The 21,698-nt window shown below is 43.6% G+C and overlaps 11 protein-coding genes across 11 annotated transcripts; 6 read left to right on the top strand and 5 right to left on the bottom strand.

Moving 5' to 3' along the window:
* Positions 1-1,314, top strand: V1516DRAFT_667103 (copper transport protein ctr4). Its single transcript, XM_066920786.1, has 4 exons — positions 1-257; positions 327-676; positions 741-833; positions 944-1,314. The coding sequence occupies exons 1-4, from the start codon at positions 63-65 to the stop codon at positions 993-995; spliced, it is 690 nt and encodes a 229-aa protein (XP_066779437.1). The 5' UTR covers positions 1-62; the 3' UTR covers positions 996-1,314.
* Positions 1,315-2,773: 1,459 nt separating this feature from the next.
* Positions 2,774-4,695, top strand: V1516DRAFT_1879 (uncharacterized protein). Its single transcript, XM_066918712.1, has 2 exons — positions 2,774-3,629; positions 3,703-4,695. The coding sequence occupies exons 1-2, from the start codon at positions 3,091-3,093 to the stop codon at positions 4,478-4,480; spliced, it is 1,317 nt and encodes a 438-aa protein (XP_066779438.1). The 5' UTR covers positions 2,774-3,090; the 3' UTR covers positions 4,481-4,695.
* Positions 4,696-4,879: 184 nt separating this feature from the next.
* On the bottom strand, positions 4,880-5,830 carry V1516DRAFT_667109 (uncharacterized protein). Its single transcript, XM_066920787.1, has 6 exons — positions 5,769-5,830; positions 5,680-5,700; positions 5,511-5,575; positions 5,361-5,432; positions 5,189-5,293; positions 4,880-5,122 (listed from the first exon to the last, which is right to left on the bottom strand). Exons 1-6 carry the CDS (start codon positions 5,773-5,775, stop codon positions 5,015-5,017), a joined length of 378 nt encoding a protein of 125 aa, XP_066779439.1. The 5' UTR covers positions 5,776-5,830; the 3' UTR covers positions 4,880-5,014.
* On the bottom strand, positions 5,831-7,089 carry V1516DRAFT_667114 (uncharacterized protein). The gene is made up of 6 exons (XM_066920788.1): positions 7,001-7,089; positions 6,838-6,920; positions 6,768-6,782; positions 6,600-6,695; positions 6,414-6,542; positions 5,831-6,354 (listed from the first exon to the last, which is right to left on the bottom strand). Exons 2-6 carry the CDS (start codon positions 6,873-6,875, stop codon positions 6,183-6,185), a joined length of 450 nt encoding a protein of 149 aa, XP_066779440.1. The 5' UTR covers positions 6,876-6,920; positions 7,001-7,089; the 3' UTR covers positions 5,831-6,182.
* A 1,279-nt stretch (positions 7,090-8,368) lies between these two features.
* On the top strand, positions 8,369-9,442 carry V1516DRAFT_688205 (ribosomal protein S5 domain 2-type protein). The gene is made up of 2 exons (XM_066923777.1): positions 8,369-8,763; positions 8,819-9,442. Exons 1-2 carry the CDS (start codon positions 8,513-8,515, stop codon positions 9,399-9,401), a joined length of 834 nt encoding a protein of 277 aa, XP_066779441.1. The 5' UTR covers positions 8,369-8,512; the 3' UTR covers positions 9,402-9,442.
* A 238-nt stretch (positions 9,443-9,680) lies between these two features.
* V1516DRAFT_667125 (P-loop containing nucleoside triphosphate hydrolase protein) lies at positions 9,681-13,448 on the top strand. The gene is made up of 4 exons (XM_066920789.1): positions 9,681-10,634; positions 10,694-12,029; positions 12,075-12,297; positions 12,363-13,448. The coding sequence occupies exons 1-4, from the start codon at positions 9,729-9,731 to the stop codon at positions 13,111-13,113; spliced, it is 3,216 nt and encodes a 1,071-aa protein (XP_066779442.1). The 5' UTR covers positions 9,681-9,728; the 3' UTR covers positions 13,114-13,448.
* On the bottom strand, positions 13,095-14,724 carry V1516DRAFT_3013 (uncharacterized protein). Its single transcript, XM_066918878.1, has 2 exons — positions 13,744-14,724; positions 13,095-13,692 (listed from the first exon to the last, which is right to left on the bottom strand). The coding sequence occupies exons 1-2, from the start codon at positions 14,378-14,380 to the stop codon at positions 13,442-13,444; spliced, it is 888 nt and encodes a 295-aa protein (XP_066779443.1). The 5' UTR covers positions 14,381-14,724; the 3' UTR covers positions 13,095-13,441.
* Positions 14,725-15,985: 1,261 nt separating this feature from the next.
* V1516DRAFT_693824 (inositol polyphosphate kinase-domain-containing protein) lies at positions 15,986-17,020 on the bottom strand (the record flags this gene model as incomplete). Its single annotated transcript, XM_066923908.1, has 1 exon — positions 15,986-17,020. One exon carries the CDS (start codon positions 17,018-17,020, stop codon positions 15,986-15,988), a length of 1,035 nt encoding a protein of 344 aa, XP_066779444.1.
* Positions 17,021-17,120: 100 nt separating this feature from the next.
* V1516DRAFT_667130 (uncharacterized protein) lies at positions 17,121-18,266 on the bottom strand. Its single transcript, XM_066920790.1, has 2 exons — positions 18,086-18,266; positions 17,121-18,019 (listed from the first exon to the last, which is right to left on the bottom strand). The coding sequence occupies exons 1-2, from the start codon at positions 18,219-18,221 to the stop codon at positions 17,169-17,171; spliced, it is 987 nt and encodes a 328-aa protein (XP_066779445.1). The 5' UTR covers positions 18,222-18,266; the 3' UTR covers positions 17,121-17,168.
* A 558-nt stretch (positions 18,267-18,824) lies between these two features.
* Positions 18,825-19,678, top strand: V1516DRAFT_667133 (vacuolar atpase assembly integral membrane protein vma21). Its single transcript, XM_066920791.1, has 4 exons — positions 18,825-18,875; positions 18,926-18,985; positions 19,048-19,133; positions 19,223-19,678. Exons 2-4 carry the CDS (start codon positions 18,933-18,935, stop codon positions 19,354-19,356), a joined length of 273 nt encoding a protein of 90 aa, XP_066779446.1. The 5' UTR covers positions 18,825-18,875; positions 18,926-18,932; the 3' UTR covers positions 19,357-19,678.
* V1516DRAFT_1092 (Alpha/beta hydrolase family-domain-containing protein) lies at positions 19,622-21,506 on the top strand. The gene is made up of 3 exons (XM_066918592.1): positions 19,622-20,071; positions 20,121-21,218; positions 21,316-21,506. Exons 1-2 carry the CDS (start codon positions 19,887-19,889, stop codon positions 21,127-21,129), a joined length of 1,194 nt encoding a protein of 397 aa, XP_066779447.1. The 5' UTR covers positions 19,622-19,886; the 3' UTR covers positions 21,130-21,218; positions 21,316-21,506.
* The last annotated feature ends 192 nt before the right edge of the window (positions 21,507-21,698 follow it).

Here is a 21,698-nt window from a genome sequence, read left to right on the forward strand (position 1 = left end):
ATTTTTTTTTAAAAAAAAAATATCCGTTTAATCATATTTTTTGAATTGTTTCGTCATCAATAATGGATATGTCAAGCACTGTAACGTCCATGGCCATGGCCATGTCAGAGACAATCTCAAGCATGGCAATGGCTATGACAGCCTCAGCAACTTCAACCATGGATATGGATTCTACCGAGACGATGTCAATGTCGATGTCGTCGTCGACCTCTGATTCAGACTCTATGGATATGGGAAGTTCAGATTGTAAAATCAGCGTGAGTGCACCGCACATACTGATCATTCTTACTTGAAAGACTCAAAGTATTGACAATAATAATTGCCAGATGCTGTGGAATTGGTATACAATAGATTCATGTTTCATTCACTCGGGATGGCACAACACTACAAGAGCCAAGTTTGGAGGGTCGTGTGTTGGAGTAGTGTTCATGACTGCGTTGATGGAGCTGCTACGGCGATTATCCAAAGAATATGACAGATATCTGGCACAGAAGTACAGCACCCCTGCACGACCAGAGCTTGCCAGTGATGTGGACTCGGAGGGCAAAGGAGCTAGCAAGACATTTCGACAGTTCGCTTCGCGTTCACGCAAGGGTGTAATGCCCAATGTTTTCGAACAGGCGGTGCGAGCATTTATCCATTTGCTGCAATTTGTCAATGCTTACTTTGTCATGTTGTAAGTATATCAATCTAGCATAATTTTTATGTTGATTTAGAGAACTGACAGTCAACAAATGAAGACTAGCAATGTACTACAATGGATATATCATCATCTGCATCTTCATCGGGTCGTATTTGGGAGCATTCATGTTCAGCTGGGAGCCTATTGGGAGGTAAGTTTAAGCATGAATAGTAGCAGATACTAGTGTGAACTGGGCTGCTTTGGCCTGCAATGAGCGCAAGCGGCGATGTGACAGCAGAAACTAACGCATATGTGCGGAAGCGGACTCGGAAACTCCTCATCGAATGAAGAGGTCACGGTGTGCTGTGGCTAATCGTCGTCGAGAAGCGCATACGTAAGCTGCTGGGGACCGTGATAGCAGCAATCGCTTATGATTTTCGGCGTCGTCTTTAGACTCGCTGTTGCTTGTTGCCGGATACTGAATTAAGCGCCGGATGGGGAAGACACGCGTATATTCAAGTGTTTGCAGGGCAGAGACTAAAGAGAGTATGTGAAGGTTTTATAATATCAGTGGTTCTAGTCCGACATTGTAATACATATTGTGATTTCATAGAGTTGCGAGGCACCAGTGTGTTTGTTTATTATATCCGTTATTTCACTAGATTTAATCTATTCCATTTCGAAGCAAGGGCTTTGTGGGTCTTTCGTTGACTTCCTTCTACTTCGAGACTGATCACACACAAAGAGTCAAGGAGAGCCATGGATCATCTTCTCATACCAAACGTAACTCTAATCTGTTCCTGTAAATGAAGACGGTGCCTGGGGTGCCTGCCTGGATACAGGTCCGACAGCATAATTTAAATGCAATAAACACTGTCGAAGCACTATTCCGACAGTCCTTGCAGTTTGTCTGCGAGCCAACAAGCAGACTCTGGAATTCCCAAACCGCATTCTTGCTGCGAATATCGGCTCCTCGCTTGTGTCTCGTCTCATCGTCGTTGTCGCCTCTGCTGATCATCCCGAACGGGACATGAACGGCGGTATCTCCAGTCCCACAGGCCCGTCTCTTTCTAGACGAGAAAGCTCTTCAGACACACTTGTACCATCACCGCAGCAGTTTCTCCTCTAGGTCGACAGCTGTCACCTGCTCGCGGTCTCTCGTCCTAAAAGTCTTGTTCTCACGACGACTAGGCCTGCTTCATCTGTTGTGCCAGCAGTCAGGCAAACACCGACCGGATCTTAACTGGTTGACCGACCCACGACCACGTCCACGTCTACAACCACTTTCTTTCTCTGCCACACGTACAGCCACAGCCTTAGCTCTGTTGGCCACCAATCAGCCCCGAAGGCGTGCAGCTGCACGCAGCTCGCGCCGCAATCCTGACTTCGCCTTTACCGCTTTGGGTTGCCAGCCGTTACTTTTTCCGCTCTGCCCAGATTGGCCACACAGCTCTAGACCCTTAACTTGCATGCCCAGCGCCAGTGACCGCGTCTTGCACGTTTAGAACGGGGCCTTATGTGAAAAAATAAAATGATTTGGCAGAAATGGCAAGTGTTGCAGCAGAGCGGCACTCGTTCCTTGTGTGCGTCCAACGCCCTTCTCTGAGCTCTTTGCCTTGCTTTGTTTGTCCAGGCTGTCATGGCTGCACCAGGAGACGATCAAATGCTGCAGAATGGGCTTTGCAATGCTGCCGTACCAGAGATTCTACGGTCGTACTAGTTGTCTGCTTTACAAGCGCGAATCCTGTCATTTCCTATAGTTCCTGTACCAGTCCTATTGCAGATGGTGCTGTCGTGCAGCCGTCGCAGCACGAAATTAAGGTTGATAGATAGAATCTGAAATGATCACCGCTAATCGTTTATTCCCACCAGGTCTTTCCACGTACACACACCACGCGCACACGCGCACACTCACGTAGTCGCGCACCCTGGATAACTGCCCTGCCTAACTTAACCCGCTTGCTTTGCCGGCGGCGACACTTTACGCTGTGTATACTGTAGAGTCTCTAGTCTCTGAACCGCTAGCCTGCACTTCATCCGAGCTTCCTCTTCCTCTTCTCTTTTTCTTTCTTGCCATCTTTCTTCTCTGTCTTGATCGTTTTGTTTTACTCTGGATTCTCTTCCAAAGCAAACGAATAGTCACTGCATCGGCTTTTATCGCTTAGATTTTTCGGCATACATCTTCTGTTCTGGCATAATCGCTGGACGCACTTCCTAAACTCCGCCCTACCATCTCGAACGCGTCTGGCCATATCCTCACCATCCCTGCCGCTGCTGCTGCCGCTTCCGCTCTGCTCGCGCTGCTTCTTCGTTTGTTCTTTTCTCTCCCTTGATTGGTACTCTCAACAATCCCAGGAGACGTATATTTCCCTTCATTCGATTTTTATATAGATAGTCGAGTCTCTGTCCTCAAGGTTAACTAAGTTTTCGTTGCCTTTCTTCACTTCTTCCCCGCCGATCGTCTACGCATGTACCAAATGTCGCCAACAGGACCTCGTTCAATGCGCGTGTCGCTAATTGCCACTTTGGCCTTCCTCTTCATTTTCTTCTTGCTCCAGACTGTTACGAAAACTTCGTCCCAGGATATTGTTTCCACGGCTACAACCTTGTCTCAGAAGGCCATTCTCCGAACCTCAGGTGAATCGACCTCATCCACTACTCAGTCCTCCAACAAGGCTGTCAAGCATGATCCCATTGACGACATCCAGAACTCTACTCTTGGTTTTGGTGCTGTGTTATTGCTTTCTCTTCCATCGCGAACAGATCGTCAAGATGCCATGTCTTTGATTACCTCCATGACAAATTTCTCCATTACGGAAATTATCCCGGGTGTACTTTCTGACGAGGTCGATGAAAAGGCCAGACCGTACGGTCCTGCCATGGATAAGCTAATGACGCCCAAGTTTTACAACTATATCGGTTCCTGGAGATCGCACATGAATCTTTTCCGACATATTATTGATCGCAAATATGAGACTACCTTAGTTCTTGAAGATGATCTTGATTGGTGAGCCTTCCATCCTCCCTACTTTCATGCGATCCTATTTTTTTTCCTAGTAACATACTAACTCCGACTTCAGGGATATTCATCTTAAGAGTCAGCTTACCTCATTTGCGAAAGGACTCCGTTCTTCTCTCCTTCGACGGCCTTATACTCAGGATGAATTGGAGCGAGCTCCCTACGGTCTTGATTGGGATATGATGCATCTGGGTTCCTCTAAAGTCCAATTACCTCCTCCTCCTCGTGATCGTGCTTACCAGGTTTATCATGATAGTTACAGAGCCCCTGCGGAAGTTTCTAGCTCGGCCTGCACCAGCAATGGCTATTTCTGTTGGACGGAACTTATGGATCATGCTGGTGTTGACGATCATCAGCGTATCATCTTCCCTTCGTACGACTCTATCGGTTTGTCTGCGTTTGCGGTCACTTACCGCGGTGCCCAGCGGCTCCTATACTACTTGAGTTATAAAGAGCTCGTTGACACTCTTGATCGTTCCATCGATGATCTTCTCATGAGAGGCAATATCCGTGGTTGGACTGTTGTTCCTCCTCTTATGGGTGAATGGAAAACTAAGGGCAACCGAGATACTAATCTCCGTGTGCTTTCTGCTGACACTCCAGTTGGTCTTGGTAATATGGGAGGAATAAGTCCTGGTATGAACTGGAGTGTACGTAAAGCGATGGTCGATGCGCATGAAGGCGAAGATTACTGGAAATCGGAGTCCCCCTACTGGACACAAGCCTGGGCCATGTCTTCGACATTTTCTGACGTGGAAGGCAAGCCTCATGAGAATGCTGAAGAAAAGAAGCCTGAAGCTGCTGGTTCGGACGGAAAGAGCTCAGAAAACAAAAATTAATTTTATCTATTTGCTTCCGATTGCCTCATTTTATATATCTTAATTTGTACAGATTGAAAAGTACATGCGCTAGCCATTATTCACTCTTGCGTCAGTGTTGTGACTCCTCTGTGATTTTTGTTTGTGCCATGTTCGTCTCATGCTTTGCTATTATTCGCAGGCCCCTGGAGTTCTGTTGGCTTAGACTATTAACCGATATTCTCAAAATCTACACTCTTTATTTTTTTTGTGATGAAGTTCATATAATCTAGAAGTTCTATATTATTTTTTTCCTTTTCATGTTTGCTATTATGTATTTTTTTTTGGTTTGGATATTAGTGCTTGTTCTCTTCGCCATTTGTCTTTTGCCAGTTATCTTTTGTCATTCGGTCATTCAATTAATGCTTACTGTCTTGATTCGTGTTGCTAATTTGATTCCTTTTCTATTTAATGATTTTGAGAAACAGGTTTACATTTGATCTTTTCATTATTTTTTACATCTCGAATATATTAGTTGTCCAGTATATGGGTAAGTGTAGAATTGCAAGAAAACGCCTACGAGTAGTTCAATCTGAATATATCATTGAACACATAGTAGCTCCCACCGTCGGGCATAAGCTGGAAGACTTGAGAATATCTCTGGGGATTTTGTTCTTCGTCCACCTATTATACAAACATAGGTTAAACCTCAAAATGAAGGAAGATAAGTAACATAAAATGCAAGCTTACCAAGAGTTCACCTGTCACCATAACCAAGACCGACCCCGATCCTGGAGATGCAGGCTGGGCGTCCAAGGTCGAGATTCGATGCGCAACTTTTTGAAAAGGCAAGCTCTAGAGGATTATTATAGTTAACTTCAAATGATCTCAGAAAATATGATATAGGCGTGGATCAACATACAACTAATTTTTCAATGATTGCCTTTGCACCTTGAACTTGTGCACCTTCGAATGAAAGCATAGAATGGTCTCGCTGAAACAAATTCAGTATTAAAGAAATTTCAAACAGCTTACAAGCGAGCAGGAAACAAGATCGAATCCAGACACATACGTATAAGTTAATTAGCTGAGCGCGGTCGCCATCAAACTGAGCATAATAGAACTTGGTGAATTCACCTCGAATATAGTCAGTATGAAAATATAATTGATTTTCTTGCTTGTTATAAAGAGCAAGAAACTAGATTGTGATGCCCGTAGTTATAGAACAAAGCGCTTCTTACCCGCAAGACTTTCGAAATCAACTGGATCCTATCAGTAAGAGATTCTGTACAAATCTCAAATAGTCTGCATATGTGCCATGTAAACATACCTGACATTTTGTATTATTTCTGATGAAATTATTACTGTTGTTTCGCCGTTGTTTTGTCTGTTTGCTGCAGAGAATCGAAGAAGTCCTCCCGTTCTGATTCACCCAGTAAATACCGGTCACGGGTTTGCCCTATACCCTTGGAAAGGAGATGGTAAAGTACACTTCTTTTTCAGAGTTTGATAAAAGAGTGAGTTCAGTGAAAAATAACAGAGCTAGTTAAGCAGAACTACTCTTTCAAAACTGGTCGTGTGAATAGTTCATACAAATTGGACATAAACGAGATTGAAATAAAGAAACAGAAGTGTACTATATTTCTATAACAGACAAGATAAAATCTGAATTTCATACTACGAAGTCATAATTCAATTGTGGATTGACTGGAAGACGTATCCATGTCTGAAGCCTACAAAATCTTTAAATGATTTGTTGTGCAAGTCCTTGTCCGCCTAAAGTTGACGAGGAAGTAAATTCCTGCTTCTTTGCAGCGGCAATACCATAAGAGAATGAAGCAGCAGTTAAAAACACAGCAGCAACAATCAAAGCAGATCCACGAATGAATAAAGAAAACCACTGAATCAGCGCAACACTTATTTTAATTACAAGTTAGATCGTGAGCCAGCTATGGAAAATTGGATGCGAGCTTACATTAAATAGAACCCAGCACGAGGAAGATTGTTGTTAAACCGGCGAACGAAGGTCTCAAATCTGCCAGAAACTGGACAGATTCTCAGCAAGAATGGAATTTCAACAAAGATCAGCGTAAGGCCGGTGAATCTAGTAAGACAGAACTGTCAATAAATCGTGATCATTAGTGATCGCAGAGGAACGTACATGCAAACACCGGAAAATATAATTAGCCCGACATTGAAAGTAAAAATTGACGCAATGCCAACTGCAAGACAAATAATAATCGAAATAATGCCGATCCTGAGTGAAATAAAATGTTAATGTGCCCGTTCTCTTCGAGGGAAATTGGCTAAGCGAAGGACTGTTCCATACCATTGTCCGTATAAACTAAAATGGTGTTAGTTCTCTGAAAACCATTTCCGAAGTCTTTGATTCAATTCACCTAAAGTTCCGGGTGCGCAATTCTTCCATGACAGTCATTTTGAATAGATTTGTGAATAAAGCGGGGGATCAGCTAGTAAAAGACTAGAATGTTAGTAGGGGAGAAGAGCTCAAGCGTGAATGGAAGTTCGCCATTCATGCACAAAAATATCAAGGTAGCATACCTAAATCAAAATTCGATAGAATTATTGTGAGATCAAAAGTACTGCAAATGGTGAAATGATCTAATCTGATGAGTCGAATGCTTGCAATGGAATAGTTCCAGATAGACTTACGAATCCCTTCAGGCAGGGACATCGGCCTCGGCTACGTAATCTCGAGGGGTTTGAAGGGATTACGTCAATGAAACCTGACTGGACTTTGATTAACTGAGTCAAGTTTGTTATAAATGTCGGATATTTGAATCAATAAATTTATGTGTACTGTATATGAGTTTCTTATTGATCTAGAAGTCCGGTATAAGCATTAACCATGTATCGAGACATTTATATGGTGAAGTGGCTGCAAGCCAATCTGGACGACGAGACTTGGAATGCATATTGGCACAGAGACTTTCAGAAGCCGAATCGAGTAGAGATTGAGCTATGATTCATCATACGCAGGTCAAGCTACATTAAATCTTTGTCGTTCAATTTCTGGATCAGCAGATTTAGTAGGCGGCATTTTTTTAAAGCGATATGATAAGCCAACTGGCTTATCTATGGTGCATCCATAAGTCCATTGACTAGGACAGACGAGACTCAATCTGCTTGCTGTACACAGGAGAAAACTATCAAAACTGATGCGTGCTTAATGGTCGATTCCGATTCACCTGGCTTCGATCTAAGATTGCGATAATTTTAACATCTGTCTTCAATCTGATCACCCCTTCATATATTTTATCCAGAAAATTTTGATCTGTATTTAAGTCCAACGACGGTGAGAATTGTAACACTCTCATATGAACCTACTGAAGTTAATAGCTTTGGCAGGGAGAAAAAATAGAACTCTCTTAAGATCTCACAAGTATCTTTCACAAGTATCAATTACCCTACTCATGACTTCGGCTGAAGATTTTCACTCGTATAACTCAAGTGAATTTTTGCAACCTTCACATCTCTATTCGTGATTGTTAATTAATTGTATTCAATTTATATTATCAGTATAAATGATAGCAGATATCTGGATGCTGGGATTGAATGAGATGGATTATTGATATGTCGTCAGTTAAGGCAAGAATTATTCTACCGCAAGTAGACATCCTCGGTAAGTGTCTTTAATACTGCTTCCGCAAAATGTCATGATGAACATGGTTTTATACCTTACCTACATTATCTGCAACTCAATTCGAGTTTTGAAGATTTAGAAACAATCCAACTCTGATATGTTAATTATAGTGGCGGCATTTTAGGAGATCTTGCGCTAACGACTATATAGTAGAAACTCTCGGCGCACTTCACATATACTAGATATTAATAAACGTAGACTAATCAAATAATATTAGTGATCCTCTTAATATTTCTAGTATCGTAGAATTTATATTACTGTAGGATAGCAAATTGGTAGAACTTGAACCAAACCAAATCAGCTAGTTGGTGCGGCAATGATAGAAGTCTTCCTTTCTTCTGTCAATCCCATCTTCAAACATTTCTAAATCCGTGAACTCCGCTTCTGACCAACCGTATGTTTCGATAACAATGTCATTGTCCGTCACAGAAGCAGCATATCTTTATTCATCTCTTTTACTCCAACCTCCATGTCGCCCAGATGGCCGGGATCAGTACCGGTTTCGACCCATGGATGCTTCCGTTGGCATATTGCCCTCAACCAATGGATCAGCCCGAATACGTCTGTGCGATGGAGGAGAATGCATTGTCGGAGTCAAAGCTGAAGTTGAATATGGAAATTCAAATGAGGAATCGGCGAGTATAGAAGTAGAGTGCGAAATGTGAGTATAATTGTTCCGCTCCTTACTCTTGAACAGTATTTTAATGTCAAATCAGCGCCGGTCTGCAGGCAGGAAGTAGTCCACTGCCAAATCTTCTGTCCTCGACTCTTCAAACGATTTTAATCTCCACCCTTCCGAGTGAACTTCTTACAGTTTTGGGTAGATATCGGTTCAAGCTATTCATAGATGGCGTTATCATAGATCATTTTTCACATCCTCTTACGTTATTTTCAATGACTGTTTACTTGGCGCTACTCAACACAAGCTTACCCAAGGTTACCAATAACAGCGAAGAGAGTGATGAATCACATATCGAACAGGATGTACCCCAGTTTTCATCTGACTGGCAGGATTCTGTACGGCTGTGTAAGTCTTGGACCCCCCCGTTGGTACAGATGTGCATTCTGGTCGGTCAAAACGTATTTTTCGATGCTACAAAAGACGAATGTAATGTGAGCGATGGAGGAATCAGTGCCGTATGGCACAAGGGCAAGATTATTGGTCTCAAAGTGTTAAATACCCAGGATTCGAGCAATCAGGTTTTCAGTCTGCAGAGCATAAAAAAATCTATTACAATGTTGCCCTCTGCATTTAAAGATCTGGAACTGGCCTTGCTGCCATTTGCTAGTCATGACTAGCATAGCAATGTAATATAGTACAATAAAGGATAATTCTCTTATGGTTTAAACGAACTTCATGGCGTGCAACATGCTTATGGCTCCAAAGTCAATAACTACCACTGCGTAATACTTGCAGTATGCATATTAAAATTTATCTTCTCAGTTTTTAGTTTGAATATACTTTATTTATATTATTCTTCCAAAAATGATAGATTGCTCGAGATGGACCGTCGTCAGGTGACCGGACTGAGTATCATTATTGCGTTCTAAGTTTGTACTTCTTCAATTAGTCCAACTGTCCGAAAATATTCAAAGGAGCAGCTCAAGTCTAATTTATTAGACTCAATGGAACATTCTAACAGTTCCGGAAAGACCAATGTCTTTGAGCCTCCTCTTGCAGTCGAGGATAGTGACGAGGATTACTTTGAGGATTTTTCTGACGACCCTGCGTCGCTGACTGAGATCCCAATCGACCTTCATTCAGAACTGCTAGACCAGAATAATGTTCCCAAATCTCTGACATATGAGGATTTGGTCGAGTACGAAGCTCAGACATCTCTTGCTAATGGACCTGCAATTTCATTCATTGGATCAAAGACAGATGACGAGGGAAACTCTATTCTCCAATATACAGTTCATAGTAGAGGAGATCTAGAGTATTCTGCTTCTCTCAATGTTGACCAAGCTTCAGCTGTGATACGGCCTGTCAGATCATGCGTAATCGCGCTTGCAGGGCCAGGTACTGGAAAGACAAAAACCTTAGTATCGCGAATTCTGCATCTTCTTTCCTGTCAAGTCAAGCCGGAAAATATCGTAGCAACTACGTTTACCCGAAAGGCGGCAGATGAATTGAGAGATCGTGTTGCTGCCGCTGTGGGTGAAGTAGTTGCTAGAAAACTGATCTTGGGAACCTTTCATTCCATTGCTCATACATATCTACGACGAAATTATTCTCTTCTTGACATATCGCCTAGGTTTCAGATAGCTACTGAGGATGATGTTCGACATTTTATAAATCTAATTATTGCAGAGTCTTCAGTCAATAGGTCAAAAGATAGTGGAAAAGCAAAACAACTAGCCCAGGATTTGAGGAAATCGATCACGTCAATCAAGTCCAAAGGAATAGACCTCGCCATCGCAGATCCGAATGATATTATACTCGATAGTCCTCATCTGCGGCAAAATGACTCCAATCTTGTTTCTCTTTGTTTCAAATATCAACAAATTCTTCAAAACAGTCATATGCTTGATGTGAGTCAAGAAATCATTTATTTGCTTTTGATGAGTTTGTAGTACTAACCATGTTTCAGTACGACGATATTTTAATCAGATGTGAGGAGTTGTTTAAAAAATATCCTTCTATAACACAAAACATCGAAGCTGTTTTGGTCGATGAATTTCAAGACACTAATAAAACTCAATATTCACTGATGAAACATTTTGTTCAACACAGTCAAAGCTTATTCGTGGTAGGTGACCCCGATCAGAGCATTTACGGCTTTCGGGCCGCTGAACTAGCTAGCATGGATCAGTTGCAGTCAGATTTTCCTTCAATAGTTCGCATCGATTTACGAGAAAATTATCGCTCCTCGGAACCAATCGTAAGCACTGCGACATCTATTATCTCTCAGGACAAGCAACGCATCGAACGGGAAGTCATGACCCGACATAACTACGGAGCAAAACCAGTATGCTTAAGATTTGAAAGCGCAGAGGCAGAGGCTGGATTTATCGTATCAGAAATTAAGCGGTTGATGTCGTTGAGCTGTGGTGTGTTGACATCCCGAGATTTTGCGGTTTTTGCTCGCATTTCTTCGATAATGAAACCTCTCGAAACAGCTTTAACATTTGGAGGCATAAATCATCGAGTTGTTGGCGGCATGAAGTTCACAGATCGTGAAGAAATCAAAATTCTGATTGCATATTTGTCTGTTATTGATTCCCGGACAAGTCCAGCTCTAGGCTATATTCTCAATACACCTCGCAGAGGTATCGGTGATGCCACACAACAAAAGATGCAAGTTTACGCTCGAAAGAGAAACTTATCTTTATGGGACGCTATTGTGGACATTTTAGAAGATCGATGGCAGGGAGAAGGAGAGAAAGCTGTATCCACCAAGACAAAGGAATCGATCAGGGATTTCGTGCGAATAATAGAGACTGGATCGGCAATCATAGAGGACACTTCTAGAGGACCTAAAGCCTTGGTTGACGTGATAGATTATATAATTGAGGAGCTACAGTATAAACAGTTTATTAAGAATAAGCATGAAGTGACCTATGATATGCGAATATCAAATGTTGAACAATTAGTTGCAAGAATGCAGGTATTTGCAGACACATGGTCTGCAAATGAAAACTTATTTCCTGGAATTGCTCAGAGTGATGAGGAAATAGGCGATACAATTTTGACTGAGTTTTTAGCTGCGTTGAATTTATCTTGGGCGGCAGAAGAAGCTTTGGTTGGAGACTCGCCCGATTTGGCCACTCTTTCGACAATCCATGCTGCGAAAGGATTGGAATATCCAATTGTATTTGTTGCGGGTGCAGCACAGGGGATCATTCCACATCATCGTTCGTTGGAAACTGAAAAGCTAATCAGTGAGGAGCGTCGTCTATTTTATGTAGCTGTGACTCGAGCAAAATGTATGTTAACTATTGATCAGTGGGGATGTGCTAACGTCAGTGTAGCTTTACTCTATATAACATATCCGAAAAGGCTGGATAGATGGCTAAGCGATAAGATAATGCAATCTGGAGTGTCTGTAAGTGATCCGAGCTCGATGTTCATTTCGCATATGAAGATCGGCAGGTCAGCACCACGAATAGACTATAATATGATGAAGCAAGTGTGCACCATGTTGGAACGGGAGCCTCCGACTAAAGAGGCATTTAAACAAGCGACGAAGGAGTGGTCAGGAGCCCAATCTGATTTTAGGTTTTCCAATTTTGATCAAATGTTTGCTAACGACATGGCAGTATCAGCAATTGGGAAACCGAAGAAATCACGGCCCACGTCCAGAAAGCCCAAGACGACTTCGAAGCGTGGGATCCATACACTTTCGATGGATGGAGTTGGGATACAAATGAATGGAATGAAGGGCGGTGGGGAAACTGGGAGGGCCTACGTTCAAGGGTCTCACCAGTGGAAGGGGAAGTGTCTTCGGAACAGGTTAGATTCCAGAGTCGCAGTGACCGCAGTCGTCAGCGAACCGTCTCATCCAACGGGTCAAGATCTGGAAATGTGGTCACAATATCTGCACTTGTCTCTCGGAATCGACCGATGCAAACCGCAGTTGACGTTGCAGGGAAATTTGCAGCGTCATTTATTAGTGGTTCGAAAGCTATGGAGGTCATACCGATGAACCAGGGATCTAAGAGTAAAAGCAGTAAGCAGAACAAGAGAAGTGAGCAGGTAGTGCTAGGATTCCACTCAGCTTCCGCTTTGTTGCCGTCAGATTTAATTGGAGCGAGAAATGAGAAAGCACACGCGAGTGGTAATTCTGGTCAGTTAAAGCCTTCAAAGCAACCAGGTCAAACAGGAATCTTTCAATTTAATAATTCAGACTCGACAAAACGAAAGCACCAGATGATTGATTGTACGCAAACGGATATAATAAAAGTGGAAACCAACAGCGAAAGTGTTTTGCTAAGTCAAGCTACTGCTCGCGTGAAGACGGTCCGAAAGCGAGGAAAGAAATATGTATCTCTGGGATCTTCGTCTCCATGATGAAGTGATGTAATATAGTTAGAGGTGTTATTTGGCGTTGGTCTGATTAGATATTTTGTATTCCTAGAAGATATGCTTTTAGCAAGTAACCGTTTTTGATATACGACTATGAAGCAATATGATTACTTAATCCGGCAAAATTGAATCGCGTGGTCACGTGGGCAATGTGTTTGAACGCGACTTAAAAGTTGAACTCAAGATCAGAGTATACTTGCATATATAATATATATATAAGACTAAAAGTATAAATATAATACAAACAGACACCGAGATAAAAAAGGCTACCAAATATAAATACAAAGACAATAGAATACAAATTCCAAGCGACCTAAGTGACCCTACAAAACAAACAGACCCCTACCAGCAATAGTAAAACAATAGATATATACCCACCCCTGTTCCGTGCAGTCGCGTTGTAAAATAGTCCTGAGTTTAGAGTAACCCAATAAACGCACAATTCAAATTGACGGCGATTTAAATAGTTCTTTGTAACTAGACGACTCCCTGCAACAAAGATTTGTCGATGCATATAGAGCAGACGGCGCGCCATGAAACACAAAATAGCAGACGAAAAACAGACTTTTGTCTCTTAATATACAACAACCTGAAAAAATTAGAGAAGAGCAGCACCTCGAGAGCTCGCACATTGAAGACATTCTAGTGCGTTGTTTGTTTCCTGAGATCTGAGCGAGCAGCGCCAGCAAACGGTGCGGTTACACGCGAAGCACGAGTACGAGTTTGGATCAGCAGTGTATTCTTCAATCATAATGATGTTATCACAGTCTTCACAAGACAAGTCATCGACTTGCATCGTAGGCGAGCCATACGCGGAAGGCTGCTGCGCAGCTTCAAATAATCGACGGACAGTAGATACTTGGACGTGTGTCTCGAGGGGCTTGGTCGAGCGCTTTTTTATTGATGCTACTGGACGAAAAGGAGTCGGCAGATCCGTCGAGCATGCGTGATCCTGAAAAGCCTCGTCGGCAAACGAATCCGCAAACCCTCGCTTGCGCGAGAAGGAAGGCACGCGTTCAGCGTTAGAGAAGGGGGAGAACGCGTGCTGAGGTTGGGTGGAACCGAAGTCGGCAGGAGAATCAAGCATCATCATAGACGACGACGAGGGTGACGAAGAAGAGGATGAAGACGGATCTGAGTTGTAGATGTTGTAATCTCCATAGACGTATTGAGAACAGTGAGCAGCGTATGGGTTGGTTGAGAACGGAGCAGCCGCTGCGTTGTGGAGCGGACGTTGGGAGCAGAAGAACATGGCTGGCGAGAAGGGCGAGAAAAGCGACCAGGACCAGGATCAGCGAACAGAAAATGGAAATGGAGATGAAATGGGGATGAGAATGGGAGGGATGGTGACAGGACAGAACCGGAAGAATCAATAAAGACCTCGGGTCTGCTTTTATCAAGGGAAATAGGTGGAGGAGAAAAGTAAGAAAGCTAGAAATCCAAACAGAACGAGAATAAGTGAGAAATCTGGGGAGGACCGAGTGCTTTTAAACTAGACGAGACCTGCTTGGGAGACGGCGAGCGAGCACACAGACAAGCAAGCAAGGGAAGGCCACACATCAGAGTTTAGCTTTGCACTTCCGGGGCCTCTACAGGCTGTGAGAAACGACGCAATGGGTAGCTCGGGCAGATTTAGCAGGACCGCGCAAAACCGGAAACCCAATTGCCATTTCAGTGCTAACGACGGCGACCTGCAAGAGCTTACCTTGTTACTGCTGTTGACTGTTGAGCTACTGTTCTGTCTCGTTCCCCTGTTCTAGCTCCTCGAACCTGCTCTGTTCTTGTGCAGCTGGCCGCTAGCCGCCGAGGCGAGAAACTTCCGGATTCGGCGCACGAGATCAGCGTAATTGCCTAGTTAGGAAGTCGCCCTGCCGTTTTTCTAGTTGCCGGAGAGCTAGCAGGCAACTACGGCTTCTCACCTAGAGTCACACTTGGTCACCATGGGTCACCTTGAATCACATAGTCACTCAAAATCACAACTCTCCGCTGTTCACAAGGCTCACAGACTGTATCTGCTCACATCGCTCTCGCGGAGCTCACAAAGCTTGCGCACTAGTGTCCGCCAGCACCATGCGCCTAATCTGGAACGCCCTAAACACGGCCCACCAGAACAAGACCCAAGATTTTGGCACCTTCCGTGCGAGCCGACTGAGTCGTTCTCGATCGCGGCCTTCTGCAGTGGCGGGTGCTGGTTGGGTTACCATATCAGGAAGGGGTTAGTGCGAAAATCACAGCGGCAGCCGGTCTCCTACAGACCGAGGAGCTCGAGAATCGAGACGTCATGGCGCTGAGGGTTTCGTTCGACTGCTGGCACTGGCTCTCGATCTCACAGCCCTCGAATAGTCGATAGTGGAGACACGATACACTTGGTCGATGCAGATTCTGCTCGTGTGGGTCAGCTTGTGTGGGGTGTCTGTCGGTCAGTCACTCTGGTTGGCTGGCTGTTCTGCATGTTGCCGCCGAACGACGGATAAGTCAGACAGCTAACAGCTGCTAGTATTGCTGTGCATGGACGTGTTATCGCTATCGATATCGCGTGATAACAAGCGGTCATCGTGGATGACCGGCTGTTGGTCTCGTAGAAGAAAAACAATGTTTGGATAATATTACTGGCTGATTCAATAATCAACCCCAATAGACAGTTTGGCCAGATCTGTCACTTTTTGCCTACTCGAGATAAGTCGACTCATCAGGTTGGATTCTTATGATTCGTATTATTTCGTCCATCTGCGTTTGAGATTTTCATACAAACGTATTTGACCTTCATTCTTCTCGTCCTTAAGCTGTCGTTAATCCAGATCTGATTCTTTGTGCATTTTGAGCATATTAGGCTCGAATCCAACATATTCTGGTTACATTATAATGAATTTAGTAAGTTTTCAAATAATAGTCGACAGTTAACGACGCCCTCGAGCATGTTAACGTCCTTGCCTTTGCCGGGTGTCCAGCTCGCGTGTGCAAAGTCGATTAGTTTGACGATGCATAGCTCTCTTTCTTCAAACTCATCGTCAGATTCATCGGCCAGAGAGTTGTTCATTTCTTTCGTATCTAGTGTTCTTTCTATAATGCCATTAAGCTCGATTGTGTCCAAGAATTCTAGTTCTTCTTCATCCTCCTCCTCTTCTTGTATTTCGGCCTGCTCCTTTTCATATTCTTTGTCTGTATTCTCAGACTTCAAAACCATATCAAAAGCATCTAAATCGGTTTCATACACAATCAAAATGCTCGACGAATACATTCTAAGTTCCTCGTTCTCCAGAACAGTCTGAATATTACTGACGCTGCTGATTATCCGTTGAAGAACAATCTTCTGTCTTTCTCGACCCAGAGTGGAGGGGAAAAACGCACTTATGCCTTCTTTAATTGTTTCTGCTGTAAACGATCTGCCATAGTTTTTGTCGTAGCTTTTGAATTGTGAAGTATTCTGATCCCAAATCTTCATGCCAGCTATTCTTAATGCCAATGATCCGCTAGTTGTTTTACTGGCGACCGCATCTAACCTCGCACGCTTCTCTGGTGATGCTCGATCGTCCCATAGTTGTCTTCCGAGCTTAATGTCGATCACAGACGGTTTGGTGAATCCGGCTGTTACATTTTCCAAGACAATGGCTTGTTCGACGTCGGTTATCAAATGGCTCATCGACAGTGTCTGGGATTCTGCTTTTGACTCGATCGATTCGATCGATTCTTGAGTCAATTGCAACGTACCGTAGAATTGAGGAATGATATTTTCTAACTCAGGATGTTGTGAAATTGTCGTGTAAAAGTCGACTTCATAAGGCGACGCCGGCTTGATTATAACGGCCCCAGAGGCATCTTGAAGAACGCCGTCGTGGCCTGCGACTTTGTTTTCGAACGAAATCGCTGAACAAATGTCTATCTTGCTATCCATTCTAATAAACAATACGCAGTCATAAATTAAATTGTCTCCTATTACTCATTTGAACAATGAACTGATTGGTTTGATTTCACTAGTTCAGATGTTGATTACATGGCAGATCATGCGGCTTGAATGCGCAAGAAAGAAATTATTTATTCACTTAATACTTCAACACAACTTTACCGGTCGACTTTCGAGTTTCCAAGGCTTCAGCAGCAGAAACATACTCCGCAATAGGATATGTCTTGTAGATTGCAATATTGAGCTTCCCGTCCTTCAAATAATCCAACCAAATGCCACTCCAGTATTTGAATTCTTCCGGTGTCGTCAGATAATTGAATAGCGTTGGACGCATAAGTTTGATATTCTTCTGCGAGAGTGTAATCAAATTGAGCGGATCGACAGGACCACTTGCGTTTCCAAACGTGATGACGGAGCCCAAACGCGCAACTGCTCTCAAGCAATCGTTGAACGTAGATTTGCCGACGCCATCGTAAACAACTTGGCAGCCTTTCCCGTTTGTGATCTCCATGATCTTGGGTACGTAGTCAGGAACTTCAATGTAGTTAATAACATATTCGGCTCCTGCTGCTGAAGCGAGTTTGGCTTTGGCATCTGTGGAAACGCAGCCAATGGCATGGCCCCCAAGGGATTTCACCAATTGACACAGAATCTGGCCTACACCACCTGCCGCGGCATTGATTAATACAAAATCGCCTGGCTTGACCGCATATGAATCTTTAACCAATGTTAAAGCAGTCAAAACTTGAAGCATACTGGCAGCAGCGATCTGCGTTGGAATCGAGTCTGCAAGCTTCACGATCGCACCTGCAGCAGGAACTGCAACGAACTCGGCAAAGGCACCAGTCACCATGTACGCAACACGATCGCCGACTGCGAAAGACGTTACCTCAGATCCGATCGCAACTACCTTACCTGCACCTTCTCTTCCAGTGATGTAGGGGTATGTCTGAGGATACAGACCACTTCGGAAATACGAGTCAACCATATCTATTAGCAGATGTTAGGAACAGATTCAAGTACAGTATTGGATGTAGAAATAAGAATTAAGCTTACTTAATCCACCATATTCATTCTTGACGAGAACTTGTGTACTAGAAATGGTTGGTACTGGAACGTCCTGGTACTGGAGAATATCGCGGCCGCCTTTTTCAGGTACAACCCAAGCTTTCATTGTTGCAGAGGTCGACATCTTGATGATTGTAAGCTAATTGAAATCGAATGACTAATATATAACTCACAGTGGAGAAAAGCAGATTCTTGTTTGGTTGCTGGGCTAACAGAGAAAGTGGTCTCCGAGACTGATTTTGTAATCCACTGTGAGGCTTAGTCCGAAGTATTTGGATGGCTTGCTGAACAATTTGCTGCGGATTACGTCTGACAACGGACATTGAATAGATGACAGCAGAAAGTTTGATGGTCAGGTAATGCTACTTAGATAGAGTCCAGGCTGAAATTGGGGGAGTCGAGCAGATTGAGTTGAGTGGATTAGCTTAGCTGAACAGTCTGTTATAGATTGAGAATAGCTGATTGTGATTCTTTACGTAGTCGAAATACTTGGTATCCTACATTAATCAAATCCGCATAGTCCAATTGAAAATTACTCGTAACATGCAATAACAATAAACCAAATATTGCACCAGAAAATAGTAAGAAAGTTAACGCTAGGCTGGAGATAGATGAGAACGACCGAGAAACACTGGTCAGAAAGTCAGTGAGGGGGGAGCCGCACCTTGTTCCAGTTATCGCATTCTAGTTCTTGCCAGGTTTCAATCCTGATTGTAATCTGTGAGGATATTGTCAATATCGATTCATTTTTTTTCAACTCAATCAACAGTACTTAATAGTATGTGAATTAATTGCTTAAATGATTCTTACTAATTTATACTCTGCTAGAATCAAAATGTCGTCTTCTTCAAAGTCAACTACTATCGCACCTAACATGAGTGTTCCAAAGTATGCCAATTTAATTGAACAACTCCACCAGAGTGAAGAGGGATTTCAACTGACATATTTAGGGGTGTCATGTCGGCCTTGATTGTGTTTACGGTTGCTATGGTCGTTGCACCGTTATCATCGTTCTATATTGCTCTGAACGTCTTAAGTGAGTTTGATAGTCTCCTCCATTCAGAAATTTTTTGTGATGAAAACCACGGAATGAATGGCAACAAGTGCTAATATCAATAATTCTAGACTTCAGCAGATTATGGGCCGGTTTAAGCTCAGCATTGATTGCTAATGTTGTTGTCCTTGGATACGTGTTGTTTGCATGGAACGAGGATTCATCGGCGTTTAAAGATGGAGAGGAGACTAAGAAGAGCAAATAATTTATTTGGATCTTTGTTTGTCTGACTTTTAAGATTGTTTAAACAAAGTGGATGAGGGTGAGATTGAATTGCGGATATTGTAAATGTGTAAGATTGAACATCTGGGGCCTTCAAATTATAATTCAAAATAGCTGATTTTCATTGAACGATATCAATGATGCAAGATTGTATATCTTTGTTTATAACTGAAATATAATCGATTTTTTCGAGTGTGAATATGGGTTGTGTGCATTATTGTAGATGAGGACATGTGATCTGCACTCTGGTTGAAATCACTCGGCACGGCCCCAATGCAATCATTGTTTACAAAATTTATGAAGCGTTTTATAGATCTTACTACGTAAGCTTAGATATTTTCTGTTTAGATTCCGAGACAGCGTCGAATTATTAGGACGAAAGAGTGATCTGAGATGAATCATTACAGATGCTGATCAGGGTTGATTGTGTGAATCATTTCAGTTTTATCATCCAGATTAGATCATCCGAATGGAAATTGCAAACTCAGCAATTCGAAATTAAAGAGTTGGAAAATGTCAGACCTGCAAAAAAGCATGCAAAAGTCAAAATTTGCAACGAAGGAGAGTTTTAGAGAAGAAGACGAGGATGAAGTCGAAGAAACAGTTCAGTCACCAGTTCGACCGATCAGATTGTCTGGCTTGGATCTACCGAAAGGTGACAAACTACTTTCAACTACTGATTTCTCCGTTCCTGCTAGGTATGAGAACACCTACATCTTGAGCCGAGATCCGAATTAACATGAACAGGGTACCTAGACGATCCGTATATGAACCGGTCGATTGGTCAAAATACTGGGAGACTCGGGAAGAAGTGCCTTTGGTAGGCGAAGGCTCGTCATACGCAATGTACTACACGAAGCCAGATCCGAATGTGCAAGGAGAGCAAAGCTGGATCATGTTTCATCATGGTGCTGGATCTAGTGCGTTGACTTTTTCGCTAGTTGCCCGAAGAATTCACGAGTTGAGACCTGAGGTGGGAGTGATGGCTTTTGATTGTCGCGGTCATGGTGAGACTAGCAATACGGGCAGCGACGAAGAAGATTTATCTCTGCAGACTCTGGCACAAGATTTTCTTTCTGCCGTCGCATACGTGATACGGAAACACGGACCGACGACTGGCCGTGCCGAGGTCGTCTTTGTGGGGCATTCGCTCGGAGGAGCAGTTGTCGCGGAAGGGGTTGACAAGCTGGAACAGTATTGGCCGGGGACCGCGAAGGAGGATTTACCAGTAGTAAGCGGCCTAGTTGTGTTGGACGTCGTGGAAGGGTCTGCAATTGAGGCTCTGGCAAGCATGAAGAGCTACTTGGATACACGACCCGAACGGTTTAGAAATATGAATGAAGCGATCCGGTGGCATTTAAAGACACATACATTACGGTGTCAAGAGAGTGCGCTCGTGTCTGTGCCGCCGTTAGTCTGCCCATCCGAGAAGAGCGGCCAGGGATTGGAATGGCGTACTGACTTGCGCGCGACAGAACGGCATTGGGCAGGATGGTTCACGGGACTGAGTGACAAATTTCTTTCTGCTCGGACTTCGCGAATGCTGATATTGGCGGGAACTGACCGACTGGACAAGGAACTCACGATCGGACAAATGCAGGGGAAATATCAGCTGGAGGTGTTTGGTGAAGCAGGACACTTTCTTCACGAGGACGCGTGGGAAAGAACTGCGCTCATGCTACAAGCATTTTGGTGGCGCAATCGCAGGGGAGCTATTGCTGCGATTGCGAAACTGAATGCTACGGCCGTACGTTGAATCCGCGTATAGGCAGGCACTGCACTCTGCATACACGACATCTGTGTGAATTACTGCGCAATGTTTGCTTTGCGGACTGGAGTAACAGTGTAAGTAGTACATGGTAACGAGGGATGTCCATAAACCCAATCAATGTGGGATCATCTCAAAAGAAAAGACTATCAGAAGTGCTCTAAGAATGCGCAGGCAGGCAGGCAGGCAGACAGGCGGACAGGAATGACTGTCCAGCACGTGTGGCAGCTAGATTCACGCAAAATCCAGCTCATGCCAACCCATAAATTACTGGAATACCAAATTAGCATCGTGGAATCAGGTGACGCGGCGAAACGAGTGGCGACTTAGACACGATGAAGTCGATGACGACGTGGCTTGCAGCAGCCTGCCGTAGCATGCTTTCGGAGAGAGGCCAGGGGATTAAGGGAGAAGGGACTGCGAGAAAGGGTATTAGCCGAGCAGGGACCGAGGAACTACGAGAACAGAAATGTGTTCGCTTTTACCATGCAATTGCGCAGTATCAAGTACGCGCCAGTATCTCAGTAGAACAGCGTAATATTATTATATAGCAACTT

This window comes from Lipomyces oligophaga (genome assembly GCF_038497815.1).
Source record: "Lipomyces oligophaga strain CBS 7107 unplaced genomic scaffold V1516scaffold_1, whole genome shotgun sequence".
In the NCBI taxonomy this organism is placed as follows: domain Eukaryota; kingdom Fungi; phylum Ascomycota; class Lipomycetes; order Lipomycetales; family Lipomycetaceae; genus Lipomyces; species [Lipomyces] oligophaga.